Source organism: Convolutriloba macropyga, chromosome 7 (genome assembly GCF_964194025.1).
Source record: "Convolutriloba macropyga chromosome 7, txConMacr16.3, whole genome shotgun sequence".
In the NCBI taxonomy this organism is placed as follows: domain Eukaryota; kingdom Metazoa; phylum Xenacoelomorpha; order Acoela; family Convolutidae; genus Convolutriloba; species Convolutriloba macropyga.
In genome coordinates, this window is record NC_134474.1 from 55,623,084 (window position 1) to 55,638,795 (window position 15,712).

At 36.2% G+C, this 15,712-nt stretch overlaps 1 protein-coding gene across 5 annotated transcripts in view; it reads right to left on the reverse strand.

Annotated features, from left to right (window-relative positions):
* LOC142342384 (transient receptor potential cation channel subfamily M member 3-like) overlaps positions 1–15,712 on the reverse strand; it is a 97,729-nt gene that overhangs the window by 9,379 nt on the left and 72,638 nt on the right. For 4 of the 5 annotated variants that reach the window (XM_075393697.1, XM_075393695.1, XM_075393696.1 and 1 more), the window contains exons 15-20: positions 13,329–13,429; positions 12,787–12,898; positions 8,842–9,304; positions 3,888–3,971; positions 3,004–3,243; positions 2,426–2,610 (exon numbers count right to left, since the gene is read on the reverse strand). In XM_075393697.1, coding sequence (XP_075249812.1) covers positions 2,426–2,610; positions 3,004–3,243; positions 3,888–3,971; positions 8,842–9,304; positions 12,787–12,898; positions 13,329–13,429 — 1,185 coding nt within the window. The remainder of the gene's footprint in view (positions 1–2,425; positions 2,611–3,003; positions 3,244–3,887; positions 3,972–8,841; positions 9,305–12,786; positions 12,899–13,328; positions 13,430–15,712) is intronic. The other variant, XM_075393698.1, reaches the window with a different exon arrangement.

The following is a 15,712-nucleotide window of genomic DNA, read 5'->3' on the forward strand; positions in this document are numbered from 1 at the left end:
TTTTATGTGCTAAAAGGATAAGAACGGCTGATTTCAACTTCATAGCACAGATTTTTTTTTCAAAAAAAAACTAACGATTAAAGTTGTCAGAAACAAACTAACCATTCAAAACCTTTAGGGTTCAATATGAGAAAGCATCAAAGCGGCCAAAATTGTTTATTTTAATCCTACAAAACTATTAGCAAAATGATCTATAGGGTCCTGTTTTCAAGTTACTTTGTTCGTTTCTAAATAATATTGAATAATTTGTTCAATTTTTTCAGAAGTTATCTCCAGTATAGGTTTTCTTGATACCGAAGTACCAACACCAAACACGGCACTTGTTCATCCGCTGTACATTTATATGCAAGTAACCTCCGTATACAAGTGGGAGTAGTTTTTTTCAGGTCGCAGAACTAACCTTATTCATTATATGGTGATAATGTTTTGACTGAATTTTCATCAACAGATGGATCTGATAATAATATTTGTCATTTCAATTTGCGTTATTCAAATCTGTGTAACAACTTGATTGGAAAACTTATTTACTCGCGACAAGCCAGCCATTAATTGGCCGCCGTCAGCCGTCAATTTTGAATCAGAGTAAAATATTTTCAATCTGGTTGCATCAAATTTTTTTTATTACGTCTTGTGTTGTTGAGTACGTTTATAGTTTCTAGTTATATTCACTGTTGTAATAGCTAATGTGCTGAATGTATATCCGGCTGCGAAATACTCTTATTCATTATACGCTGATAATATTGTGACTGAAGTTTCTGAGGCTAATGTCTTAACAGCGGGAAAATCATTTTGTATTAAAAAAACAGTTCGTGGTTAATGAAAAAAAAGTTACTTCGAACAATAAAAAACGAAAAAAACGTCAAATCAGCAATCCCACAATTGGAAACGTTAAAAATATTTGCGAATAAAATCAAAAAAAATTATTATGATTCAAGCATAACATAGCATCTGTAAAAATTGTTGAACACATACTCAATTTTTTTTGTGGGCTGTTTACAAGATCACGTGTATTCTTAGGAAAACCTAAATTGTTAAAATTTTCAAAACCTATGTTAAATCGGGTGTCCAATTCTTTCCCATGGAATTTTGTTATCTTCAGATAATTTCAGTTAGACTTCATACATGTATTAAAAATAAATTTTTGCAAAAGAAGATTCACATCAGTTAGCGAAGTAAGGAAAAAATCGGCATTTTTCAATTAGAGAGAAGGAGAGACAGCTTCGTCTGTATGATGTTTTAAAGTTTATAATTAAGATTTTCAAGACATTTTGTTGCATCTCTATTTGAGTATTAGAGAAAAAAGAAAAGTTTAAGCTAAGAACATTTCTTGCGGTGATCTCATTTTGTCAATTCGATTGAAATTCAAGGTGATAATAATATTAAACGTTTTGTTTCCAGAACATTGTTGTATACATATGGTCAAAAGTATGACAAATATGCAAGTAAAAACTTCTGCCACAATTCCTTGGGTAGTTATATCATGGCAAACATAGATTTTTTAATCAGTTCTATTTTTGACATGTGCAAACAAAAAATTTCCTTTGTAATAACATCCATTAAAAATATTTTTGTTCAAATTGTGTCTCGGATTCTTTATTCAAACAAATGCTACTAGGAGAAGTATTAGAGCAACTCTTTGCTCGTTGTGTTGGTTCTATGTCAACACCATTATAGTGAGAGTAAAGTTTGGGACCTTTGTGCGTTGCGACCCCACAATCTCTTAATTGATTGCAATCCTGTGCTCTCCACTGAGCCAACTGGTCCACATTAAGAGAGTCTTACAATGCTCTCTTATATTGAGCTATCATTTCAAGTTCCATCTTATGATCACAACTTACTTACTAGAGTGTATACTCTAAAACATCCCCTTAAGTTGTGCATCGTAACTCCTCACTTTCAACTTCTGGCTAGAGCGTTAAGCTGGGCCCAAAGCCTACTAGAGCAACTCTTGCTCGTTATGTTGATTCTATGTCAACACCATTATAGTGAGAGTAAATTTGGGACCTTTGTGGATTGCGACCCCACAATCTCTTAATTGATTGCAATCCTGTGCGCTCCACTGAGCCAACTGGTCCACATTAAGAGAGTCTTACAATGCTCTCTTATATTGAGCTATCATTTCAAGCTCCATCTTATGATCACAACTTACTTACTAGAGTGTATACTCTAACAAGAAGGCTCTCAAAAAAGGAACTTGACTAGAGATCCAAAGAGATATAAAATTGTACTTTTTTGTTTCGTTTTGCTGTTCGTACTTCTGTAAGGAAAAAAAATACGATGTATTTGAAAACAGAAAATGAACAATTTATTAATATTATTCTTTTATTACAATAAAAAATTTGAACTGTAAAAAAACGAGTTTATTTTCGTAACTATAGTTTTTGCATATTTCAAAATGTGCATCAAAAAAGGCTTCGTTCCCTACCCTCAATGCCATCAGCATCTGGTCTGACACTGCCCTTCCTGCCCACGTGGAGACCAGCCCAGGCGCCAGAAGAGAGTGAGTCCTCCAAGATAGACTTGGTCTTCTTCTTCACCAGCTGTGGTCTCAAACTCCCCTTCTTAGCATGTCTCTCGTCCATATCAGCAAAACTATCCAGGAAGTCGTCACTGTAGATAGATAGATAGATTACGATCCTTTAATATAGCGATTATAGCGATTACACTTGAATATAGCATTTTTTTTAAAAAAAAAAGCGACAATTATTTCAAAACTAACATTTTTAAACATGATTTTATGTTAAATTTTTATAAATTTAAAATATTTAAACTCTTTTTAACTTTCTGTAGTCAACTTGAATTTGCGAACCAAATATCAAATATTGAAGACAATGTAAGAAAAACTCTTAAAAGAATGATACCTTTACAAAACTCGAAGAAAGCTGCCAAAGAAAGGAACATAGAAACGAGAACAGTATAACGCACGGAAAAATTTAACAAGAACTAGAGAAATGCACATAGGAACACAAAAGAAAACATGCTTGATGAAAAATTTAAACTGACTCGTTAAATCGTGGCTCCGACTCGTGTCCCGAATCTGTTGGACTGTCAGTGAACTCATCACAGTGGAAGAGAGAACCACTGTCATTATTGTCATAGAATCTGACCCCTCCTGGAGCATGTTGTCTCTCCATTTTGAGATACTGTAGTAAGTTGACAGGTTGCGGCTGCTGCTGTTGCGGTTTGTCTTGATCTTGATTTTCGCCTTCTTTATCAGTGGATTTTGTGGACATATTGTCCGACCTGTTAAAATAAATTCTTCAGTTAGAGTTTTGTTTCCCGGTAAAAAACGTGAAGGTCATTAAATCACAATTGGTGTTCAGCTGTTAAAGTGACTAGAATAGTTTCATAGAGTCTTTCCCATCAAGCCCCCTCTCTCCAGCTTATTGGCCCGATAACCTACAGCCCCCCCCCCCATCATGGTAATTATACCATAATGGGGAGGCTATGATTTGATGGGGGGCTATAATGAGAGAGACCCGTTTCATAACCTTTGAAATATTATTTTTTTTTCGTATCTAAATATCTAATTTTTTGCATATCTAAATATCTAATAAGAAAGAAGATCAGTACACGTAGTGAGATCAATCGTTGCAAAATTGGCTGACAATTTATCCGGAAGCAAAAGAGAAAATAATGGAGGGGGTGAAATCCAGATTGCTGTTACTAAAGTTCAAGTCCGGCAATCAACTGGCATCGGCAATTACTTTTAATGTAGACCAATAAAAACGAAATGCTGCTATTGTATAGATCAATTGGTGAGATCCGATATTTTTATCTTCATGAAAGTTTTTATCTTCATTTTTATCTTCATCAGTTGATCATAGAATAATTAGCCAATCAATTTTGGGGTGCTTTCGGTGGCGTTTGCAGTTGGAATCACCTACCGTCTATCATTTAACAAATGACATTCTTGTCTACGAGACTTCATTAGGGTCTTGACATAACCCACATCAGTCAGAGACCTTAGCCTAGGAAACAAACGTACCACTGTAACCTTCTGAGAGTATTTTGAACTTTCGGTGTTTAATGAACATGAAGTGTTTAGACCTGTCTTTACTGTAAAAATAGAAAGTGATAAATTGAGAACACATTGGAAATAACATTCAGATCTCGGGACATTCAAATCCTGTTTTGAATACCTCAGATTTTATCAGCTGAAAAACTCTCGAAAGTGATTGTTTTCTATTCCTGTGTTACAACATAAGTTTTGGACTGATACCTGGCAGTTTGAGTTATATAAAGCTGAAAAAGATTGGTATATTAGACTAAGGCTTTATAGTGTATATTTATAATTAGATTGAGGTGACGCCGAAGGCCGCGTGAAACCATTATAATGACGAGTGTCAAAAAGCAGAAATCTACTGAACTTAATTTACAGATATAAATGACAAAAATGTCCAATAACTCAACTATCCAATCATACCTCGCAGAGTCATATTATTAATGGACATAAAAGTCATGTACTTTTGTAAATCAAGAAATATCAGCGGACTTTTGTTGCAATGGAAGCACACAAGTTCACAGTTTTGGCAATTTAGGTGAAAACTTGAGCTTATACATAAATACTCCGCCCCCTTCACCCTCACCAAATTGAGTAAACATAACCGACTAACGTCGGGCGCATTGCTCTCAAACGACCGGCGAGCGGTTTGCTTCGTCAGTAGCAAGCCGCAGTTTAGTGACACTAGCTTTAGATTAATTGAAGGGGCGTAAGGTGAGCGCAGCAAGGGTGCACCGCAGCGGGGGCGCAAAAGTGGATTGGGGGGACTGATTTGGGGGCGGTGAGTGGGTGGGGGTGTGGGATCAATTTCTAACAACCGCCCTCCACATCACAAGTATAAGTCTCCAAAACAGTTTCTGTTGATCGCATAATTAAAGACTAGTGGGCTGAGCGGCTCTGGAAAAACTCTATGCAAACTAAGCGCTACCTCTCGGTTCGACTCTGCATTTTTTAGTTTCCTAGCCTTGTTAGTAAAAAAAATAAAAAAATAAAAAATAAAAAAAGTTTGAAAAATATTGCAAACTTTACAAAAAAAGCTTCCACATTTCGCAGTGAAAAAGTTCAAAACTATTTTTCGACCCTGGAATTATGACAAGTAACCCGTCTGCAAGACTTGAAAAACTTCGTTGGCCAGTAATGATCGTTAAAAAAACGGACAAAAATTTTCAAAAATTTAGAAAACAATCGCAAATTTCAACAAAATCTTGCCAAAACTCCAGATATTAAAATCTTCAAAACCATTTCATTGTCTCAAGAGACTTTCCCATATCCCTACTTCAAGCTTTAAATGGTTTCAATGGCTCACAAGGATCTATAAACTTGGAACATGATAATAATGATCCAAAAATTTGAAAATTGAGTTTTATAGAAAAAAATGCAAAAGCTGGAGTCATTTAAATATTGATAACAGATTTATTAACTCTTGAAACTATGCAACAGCTTATCATCAAGCTTTGCGGAGTTTCCTAGGACCCTATTGCCGGACAAAAGATAAAAATTTGAAAAGATTCAAAAAAAACTTTTAAAAAAAGTGCAAACTTTGACAAAAAATTTCTAAAATTTGTGATATTAAGAAGTTGAAGACTATACCATGGCCAATAAAATTTTGTTAGTAACTTTTTATCGAATTCCTAAGGAGGTTTTCTGGTCCCTGGGTCTGTAAAAAAACTTGAATAATGACAACAGATACCAAAATAGTTTCAAGTATTTTAAAAAAGTGGGCAACAGTCGGATGGGGGCAGCAGTGCGGTGAGGAGCGGCAATACTGTGGGGGGAGTAGTAAGTAAATACTGTCTCAAGAGAGGGGGGTTATCCTACGATACTTAAACATGGGATAATAGGGGGTTATCGTAGAGTGAAAGGGATTAACTTTCATTCTTTACCAGATGTGATTATGTAAAACTATTTCCAAGGCGGCAAACTTGTTTTCGGTCAAAGAGAGGTGCATGAAACTTTTTTCTTAATTCAATTTTGTTCCGGTAATAGCTGCAAGTGAACAATTTATTGAAACGTATTTTAGCACTCATAAACACAAAATTGACACGGGTAGGAATTCAAAAGGTGCAATTTAGGTAGTTAAGAACTCCGTGCAACTTTAAATACTGGTTCTTCTTCATAATCGCTACTACTTTCACTGCACACATTAGATTCATAATTAATGAGTGGGTTCGGGGAAGAAGAGCTGGAGTTGGTGGTAGCATCAAAATCTACAATATCATCGCTATCATTATCATCCTCGTTGATATACATGTCATTGCAAATCCCGGGTCAGGTGTTTCCCATTCTTCCGGGCTTTCACTTATTGTTGTATCCGGCACAAAACTGTTATTATGATCCAAGTTTGGACTCAACTCTAGGAGAAGGTGAGCATAATTTTCCACATTTTCGTAGTCCCACTCTACTTCATCCCTATCCCAAGAAAAATCTTCGAATCGGCAGTGATCAATTTTATAGTGTCCGAATGGTAGTGTTTCAATTTCCTCACTCAAAATGTGGCATTTATTATCAAAAGTAGAGAGACATATTTTATTCGTTGAAACCGTTTGTAGAAAATGCTTTTCCGGAACAATCCTTGTGTTTTTATCGCGCAGTGTACTAACAGACACAATTGTATTATTGTTGTCTGCATGTCGAAGCAAATTTTGGGCTACCCAGGTTATTCTTTTGGCGGACATTTTTCGGTTACGTATGAAAATAAAAAGCAATCAAATCATGACAATCATACAAGGTTAGTTGGTACTTTGTTAGTTTTTTTGAATCATTAAACGTAAAAGACTCACTAGTGGAATTAATGCTGTACAGCTTTGGCTTCAGGCATTTAAACTCTTTTATGTAATCCCCAGCAGATTGGTCTTTGAATTTTAAGACAATGCGCTGATTTTCTTGGCTGTACAGTTCGTGATTTTTTGGGTAATTTGAGAAGTCAAATTGATCAAGAACATTGCTCTCCTTCAGTTCACGGTAGAGATCTTCACAATTGATCCGGTATAGCAGGCTATCAGTATCACTATAGAGTAATCGACAGTCAAATGAAGATTGCATTGTTCCGTAGTGAAACTGATACTTGTAGTATTTCGTTAGATCAAGTATTGTGGCCCCTGATACAGTTGGTATATCCCAATAGATCTTTCTTGGGCGGTAGGAGTGAGCTGCCATGTTCTCGCCAAACACTTTGAATTTATCAAACTCAAACTTGCTTACTATGGTTAGGGTTCGTCTTGCATCTCTCGTAAGCTCGATTTTCATCCGTCGACATCTGGATTCGCAGTTTGTCCCATAAACGGCGTTGTTCATTAGTTTATAGAAACTCTCCTCAAATTTATTCGAAGCCGCTTGTCTCTTCTCACTGTTCAGGTTTACATAGGTTGTTAACCAATTGTTTTGAGTAAACTGTAGCACACGCTGCATTCCAACCACTAATCCCAAGTTAGCATACAGTTTAAACAGCTTGTAATGCAGCAAATAATGTTCTTTGTCGAAGAAATTCTGGAACAGGTTTGGAATTTTTGAGGTGGGTGAGTTATGACTCTATCGCAAATTTAGTTGGTAGTCGCTGAGCCGGTCATCCTCAACAATATTTTTCTATGGTGCGAGGGGAAAGTCCTGATGATAATTGTGTAGACTTACAGGATAATGCAAGTCGACTTCCACGAAGTAACCCACAGGACAGTTTAGTATCTCAGCCAGTGTAATATCAGAATTTAGCGTAAAATCTGACTGAGGGAGTTTTTTGTTCTGCATGACGCCACCATATAGGTTATTGGCGTCCACGCAGAAGCCAAATGGCGAGGGTTGTGAGGAGTCATAATCTGGTAAATTTTTTTTATTTGCGGTAAACTTTCTCGTCTCTTAGACTGAACATACTCCCCCACGTACTGCTCCTTCTATCATATCGAGGTGCTCGCGTACTGTAAGCAATTCGACCTCTGCCTTGCATATTTTCAAGGATGTTTCCTTAGCCCTATTTGGCAGTGTGTAAAAGTGTATGCAATCGAGTTTGTAGGTGGAGAAACTGAGCTCTCTGTGGAACTCACAAACGCATGCGAGAAGAGCGCAATCGGTTTTCAGGTATATATCGTGGTAGCCTTGTAGAGTTTGACAATTCAGGGTGCTCCACATCGTCTTGGCGTGGTTCAAGTTTTCATGAGTTATTGTTACTGCGTTTCCTTCTAAAGTGTTACGCCATTCATTAAGAGGCGGTAAGGATCAACAAAAGTGGGCAATAGTGGAGGAGGGGTGTCTTTTACCTCTAAGAATCGCCCTTCACACCATAAGTATAGGTCTCCAAATCAGTTTGAGCTGAAATAGAGCTGAAACGCTCTAGGAGCACTTAATCCCGCTGGGCACTACCTGTTTATTCCGTTTTTGAGGACGGAAAGTCAAAAGCGTCAGACAAAAAAACCGGTCAAGCAAAAAATCGCATAAAAAAGACCGACAGGACTAATACAATTGCTACAAACTTGGTTTGAGAGCAATTAATCATGTAATCTTAAGTAAGGTTTGTTATTGGTGCGGAGCAGCCTCAGGCATGTAGTCTGCCGCGCATTAACAGTAACCTGTTCTCAGTTGTTCTTTTCGGATCTTTTCAGTTTGTGCCCCCCCAGCTTAGTGGGTGCATATTTTTTGCACCCCCCAAAGGCACGTCATATTTTTACATAATGATTTACTATGTAATGGTACGTGCTCTGTAACTGGGGGTCCGTAACGTACTGGGGTGGCACAAACGGGCAAGATCCCTTCTTTTCTATAGCTGTCCTTCTGTTTGTTGCTTAAAATTTTTTTTAATCCGTTGGAAAGACGAAAAAACGGTGGACATAATCTGAAAACCGACCACTTACCGTGATATCTTCCTTTCATTTCCCGCGGGTAAATCTAAACTATTGATCGTAAATCCCGATCGTCGATGACGTAACCTCAAAGACGCCAGTCTCTCATTGGCTGATTCCTCATCCGACTCCTCTTCTATTGTGTCATTGCTGCTGAACTGCGACAGACCAATTCGGTTATTATGTAACACATTCTTGAACTTGGCTATTTGGTTCTTCACAGTCATAGCAGATGATATACGTCGTCGCCGTCTCACAACATTTGCAGCTTCGTTTTCTTTCAAAGCGTCCTCAACTAATTCAGTTTTGTCTACCATTTCGGCTCTCAGATCTTTCTGCCGGTTGACCAGGTAAGGAGTGAGCATGTTTTTTAAAACTTCCAACACTGTCAGCCGCATTCCACCCTTCCACTCGGTGACGAGGAATTTCTGGACGCAGGGTTTGGCTATGAATTCTTTCATGTCTACTAGGGAAGCTGAAACGTAATTTTAAAACATTATAGGGGTTGGCTTTGCAATTTTATAGAACAACAGCAACTGGACCCAAACAATTGCTAAACAACTAACGCCGGGTGAATTAATTTCTAATGACTGAGGGGAGTGAGGGGCGTGAGTGGAGCCGTGGAGGAAGGGGTGAGAGCAATGACTTCTCAGCTACTCCAGTGAATTGTACACGTGAAGACTATTGAAGCTCCAAGAGAACTACTCAGCAACTTAATGCCCTCCAGCCCACCCCCCCCCCCCGGATTTTAACTGTTTACCCCCTTTTTGGATAAAATCAAACGGTCAGACGAAAAACTGGTCCGACAAAAAACTGAAAGACGTAACCGTTAGAGTACCTCAAAACGACTCTAAGACTCGTGAAGTTAGAGCTCTAGAGCCAACAGTTAAAAAACAAGAAGCTCAAAATTGAAAGACAAAAAATTAAAGCAAATTTTCTAAAGTTACTCACAGATTCAAAAATAACAAATTATGTTGGGTTTAGAAAGATGAGAGGTAGATGAGGAGAAGTGCTGAGGAGGGGGGGGGTGGGTGAGGGTGAGGGTTAGGTGGTGGTGTGGGTTAAGTGGCAGGTGAAAACCTCATGGGGGAGGGGATACGTTGGAGGAGGGATGGGAGTAGACGGGGTCGGATTTCCACAGCGGTCAACCTCCAGCGATCAAAAATCCACAAACTAATGTGTACAACTAGAAGCTACAAGCTAGTGTATCTTAAAATTGCAGTAAAAACTAAATATTGAAACTCAACTTTCGACAACAGCTGTCGATGTTAAAAAAAATGAAGTCGAATTTCAGGTTTGGAACAAACTTGCTTGAGCTTTGTAGTAGTGTAGCTTAAACTTGAAGTATAGTAGTGTACTTAAGCTTTATATGCATACAGCATAAAACGCATACATTTTTAATGCTAACTGATCTAACCGATGCAATCCTACTGTGCTATTGACTTAGCAGTATTTGTCAACATAGTGAATAAACTAATCAGAATATGCCAACTGGCAAGAAAAGTAAATCATCACAATTAAAAAGCATCACTTGTAGCAGAATCATTTTCTCCTACTCGGCGAGGAAGCAATCTGCTGGTTGACAGTTCAAACTTGGCAGCAGAAGAATAGCCGCTAATAACAACAAGATCAGCTGAGTGCTGCGGCCAAACTCTTAGCGGCATTGCTCGAGCAGTTTGAGCTAGTATTTAGCTTTTTTCTTTGCTTCAGAATTACATACAATAATGCACTATATTAGATAAAGATGACTTTAGCTAAGTAGTTGTTGCAAATAAAATATCTCCTTATCCACGCTTTTTCTTACCCTAAAATCTAATATACCTGTAGAGTACTAATACTCCTCTTCGAATTGTGAAAAGACCGACAAGGCCAAAAATATATGCTACAAACTGTATTTGAGAGCAATTAAACAAAGGCAACAGAAATACAAATAAAAACAAGAAGAAAAAAAAAAAACATTGTTAATTCCTTTGAGTATGAACTATAAAATACAGAACATAGTTTAAAGGCAATGTAGTGTTAAGAAGAATAAATGAAACAAACGTCACATATTGTGAAAGTTTAAAATTGTATTAAATTTACAATGTGCTAAAATATCGACAAATTAAGAGAGATGAATTATAATTGAGAAAAAAATTTTTTAAAATGCTAATTCTACAATTAATATTTTCGAGAAAAGAGAATATTTTTAAAATGCTAATCCTCCAATTAACATTTCACAGAAGAATAAAAGACGCCCTAAAACTAAATCAAATTAAGATTGAACTTGAAAGATTTGAGATTAGAATTCAATTCAGAAACCGTTGGGTCTTTTAGAAACTCATTCCAGAAATGATTTTTTATTGTAGTTTTGAGAGCCCGCTTTTTAGGGATATTCCGCCTCAAGGTGAGAGGCAAATCGTTATACCAGTCGATTGCTTTTTTTGAAAAACAGTTTTGCATTATATTTGTTTTTGGGTTTGCTCCAAATGACAGCTTGTTTGTACGGTCATTCATTTTAGCACTTAGGGTGGCTAACTTGAGTTCATCGAAAGCTGGTAGATCTGCTTTTAAAAGTTTTATAAAAAATATAATAACCCGATATTTTATGAGGTATTCTACTGGTAAGATTTTGTGTTTGATCTTGAGATCAGTGGTCCTGTCAAATTTGCTTCTATTGAAACATGCCTTTATTCCCCAGTTCAATTGTTTATTTAGAGTAACTCGAAGTGATTTTTTAAGACCTGAGAACAGAACAATTGGGTAATGCAGATGACTTAAAACAAGAGCGTTCAGTAAAGCAGATCTAGTTTTTTCAGGAAATATATTTTTGATGGAGTAAATGACCTTTATGCCAACAGCCATTTTTCTTAGTATATTTTTTATTTCTTCATCAAAAGAAAGATTACAGTCAGTATGAACTTCCAAGTATTTCACAACTTTTTTCTCGAGAACTGTACATCCGTTAACAACTATTTCTTCGATTTTGTTTCTTTTAGGGGCTCCAAAAATAATGAATTCGGTTTTGCTTTCATTTACATATAACTCATTTTTCCTGAAAAAGAGAATGAGTTTAGCAATAATTTTTTCAAGATGTAACTTTGATTCCTGAATTGTTTTTCCACTGCAAAAGATAAAAGTATCATCAGCGTACTGGATTATATTAGAATTCACATCGGTATCATCTTTCATATCATTTACATATATGTTGAAAAGCAGTGGGCCTAGCACAGTACCTTGTGGTACTCCACGGTTAAGTGCTATCCAATTTGATTCATACTTTGAGAATTTGACTTTTTGCACACGGTTTTTTAGATAAGATTTTAGAATTGTGTTTGCTTGTGCACTAAAACCTAAAAGTTTAGTTTTGTGCAGAAGAGTAGGATGTGATATCGAATCAAAAGCTTTAGATAGGTCTAAAAAAGCTCCTGTGACGATGTTTTTTTTATTGAGATCCTATCTGATTTTTTCAGTGCAATATAAAAGAGCATCTGTAGTTGACACTTTTTTTCTGTATCCAAACTGTGTTGTTGCAAGCAACTTATTCTTCTCTAAATAAGCTAATATTTGATCTCGAAGAAGGATTTCGAAAATTTTAGCTAGAGCTCCAGTAAGCGAAATTGGTCGATAATTTATCGGATCTTCAGGATCATCTTTCTTGAAAAGAGGCAACACGTGGGCACGCTTAAGGTGGTCAGGAAAACCTTGTTCAGTTAAGAATTGGTTACTGAATAATAACTTTTTCGTGGGTCAATGAGTAGCCGCATAAACAGCTCGAAATCTTATTGTGTATTCTATAAACTTCTTGCTATGTTTTCTTCTAAAACTATCAAATTGTGTTTCCAGATCATGTAACTTTGAATTAACGATGCCCTGGTGGACTCAATTTTGGTCTTAACAAATAATAGGTTGAAAATAACAAGCATGGTAAAATTAGCTTGTGGTAAAAAAGAATTAGCTTGTGGTAAATTAACTAACCGACATCTACGACAGTCTTGTAGTCAGCAAACTGGGTCCTCTCAGATAACATCTTTTCTGTCACGTGTTGACTTGTCTTCCAACACGCATCAAGCACACTCAAGCTCAGAGTCTGAAAAAATAGAATGACCTAATGAAGTGTATTTGAACAATAACTGCATCGAATTAATTGCACTGCGAAATTGCATAGTAAAAAGAGAAAATAATGTTTTAAGTATTGATAAAAAAGTATGTCTCAAAAACGTGAACAAAGCAATAGAATGAACAATTGTCAGTCTCACTGCAGTTTCCAAGACAGAGCATTGAATCGCTAACATTGAGGCCCCGGAAATCAGGTTTATACACAATAAGGACTCCAAGACTACCTCAAAATTTTAACATAACAACAGCCCTTTACATAGAAGATGACTAGGAGGGTTAAAACAGAATAGATCCAGGACATCTTACCCCATTAAAATTCAACGCAGACATTAAGTGAGAAACACTATTTTCTGTTTCACTAAAAGATGAATCGTTCACGGCGAGAGAGTAGAGTAACTTGCCTTAAATACGTTTGAGTTTTCCTGCATCTCTGCCCTTGCAAGCACTTCATTCTGTGGGAACATGAACACTAGCTCCTGGCACATTTTGTAGCAGATCAAACCTGCAAACAAAAACTTACATCTACGTACCTTAACGAAAAAGCAATCGGTACGTTTTATTCAGTAAGCAGGAAGTAATTTAGTTTTCCAAGACAAATTTGTTTTAGAATACCAGCCTACGGTTTGATAGTAATCACAACATTTTTTTGGCCAAGTTCAAGAAAATATGATGTATCGTGAGTTCCGACACTCACCTCAGCCATTAAATGGAGTATCCGATTTTGAATCAAATTTAATTGCCTGATTTCAACTATTTGGAAACAATCCATTTGCTGATTGTACCACAGACAAATAATGACGTCGTGTTTTAAACTTTAACCAAATAACATTTAACCCTAAATCAGTTTTTTACAAAAATAAAAGCCTTCAAAAATAATGCCAATTTAATTCCTTCCACACTAAAACCAATTTGATCATTCATCCTAATTATGAATAAACAAGTTTCAATTCCAATAGATTATTGTTCCGACCCCACTTTATTGTGGGGGGAACTATGTACTCAAACGGTTTTTTTGTTGACAATTTTGGCCGACCGATATACTCATCGTAGACAGCTGTGAGTGGTATCATTAAAAAGCCCGTCCAAGATTTCAGTTTATAGCCAAAAGTTTTAATGACTTTCAAATTAAATAAATTCAAACAAAAGAAGGGTTTTTGAAATTACCCTTTTCTATTCATGATTTGTCATCATGTTACTTAGCCCCAATTTTGACAAGTCTTATCAAGCTTTTCCTGAACTACACTTAATTTTTTTAATGTTAATATGTTTTGGTTATATAGTTTACCGTGCCTCTACTGTAGTTCTTGAAAATGAGTTCTGTCCGCATTTGTTTTTTGTAGCCTTCACTAACAACCAGCTCAATTGGCTTCCTAAGGAAATGCAAGTTGATCCGATTTTGTTTTTAGTTGAGAGCTTATGTTGAGAGCTTATGCTTTGAACTTAGTCACATTTTATCTTACTTCTGTCAAAATTTAGTGGGTAACTGTAACACAGACGGCATCGTCTTTCTAGCGAGCCAACTCTGTTTTTATTTTCAAGTGTTTTTGTTTTCAACCAACTGTTTTGTTGACTTTGATACTACGAATTTTCATTTAAGCATCTAAAAAAGCAACTAATGGATATCTGCCCATTTTGAGGTTGATTTCTTGATTCTTTGCCACAATATTGCCTTAATGGGGAGGTCTTTTTTGCGTTGAAAACATAGGAGTGCCCAATTGAACCTATCTATTGTTTTTGGTGAATTCCTTATGACTTTACCAGCTGCCAAACCGTTTTCTTGTCGAATTTTTCTATCCGTTTGTAGCCGTGTGGCTTTTTCTGAATATTGATATGACTCAATTGCTAAAAGGTATAACTTAAGAGGTATAAATGATGAAGTCTCAATTGCTCCCACAATTATATCTCAAGAGTAAAATATAAACCTTTGTAATGTTTCAGTTGATACCCATAGATTTTAATCACTTGGAAAAGAGTGGATTTCAAAAATGGAAAGTTATTCCACAACTCTGCCCTTTCTAGTGTTTTTGTCGAATTGTAAAATCAATTCCAGGTCTCATGACTTTTTGTGCGGCACAGCTTAAATTTGTATTTTTTAGATTTTATCTGAGGCCATTCCGATTTTGTGATTGTGTTTTCCTTCATATATAGACATCAACTTTTGAGGGCCAACAATGTTTGTTGTTATTTGAAAACTAAATTTGTCTTGTCTCGTATTCTCGTTATTTGCAAGATCAAATATTTCATATGCGTGTGACAATTTATTATTCCGGCTCTTCACTGGGAGATAGATAAACTAGAGGGCCATTTTGAAACATCTGAATTTAACTAACACACAATACTACAAACTTTTGTCTAAAAAGGAATCAGGCTCGAAAAAACTTCTTTTTAAAATCAGACAAACAAATTCCTAATCTGTAAAAAGGGATCTATTACATCTTCTGAGAAGTTGCATAGGGTTCAACTTTTTTTTTCAAATTTGTGGTAGAGGTAAGTGAAATCTTGTGCGTAGTGGATCCCCAGCAACTACACTTATGACTTAAGGAAAAAATGATGCTGTATGTTTATATTTCGAATTTCGGTAGCATTTTATAATCATCTGTAACCTAAGAATTTTAATCACTTGGAAGATAATGGTTTCAAAAATGGAAACTTATTTTTGAACTCTGTCGTTTTTACTGATTTTTTGTTGAACTATTACAGAGTTTCATTCATTCCGTATGCTATGACTTTTTGTGCAGCACAGCTTAATTTGTATTGTTTAGATTCTATATGAGTCCTTTTTGAT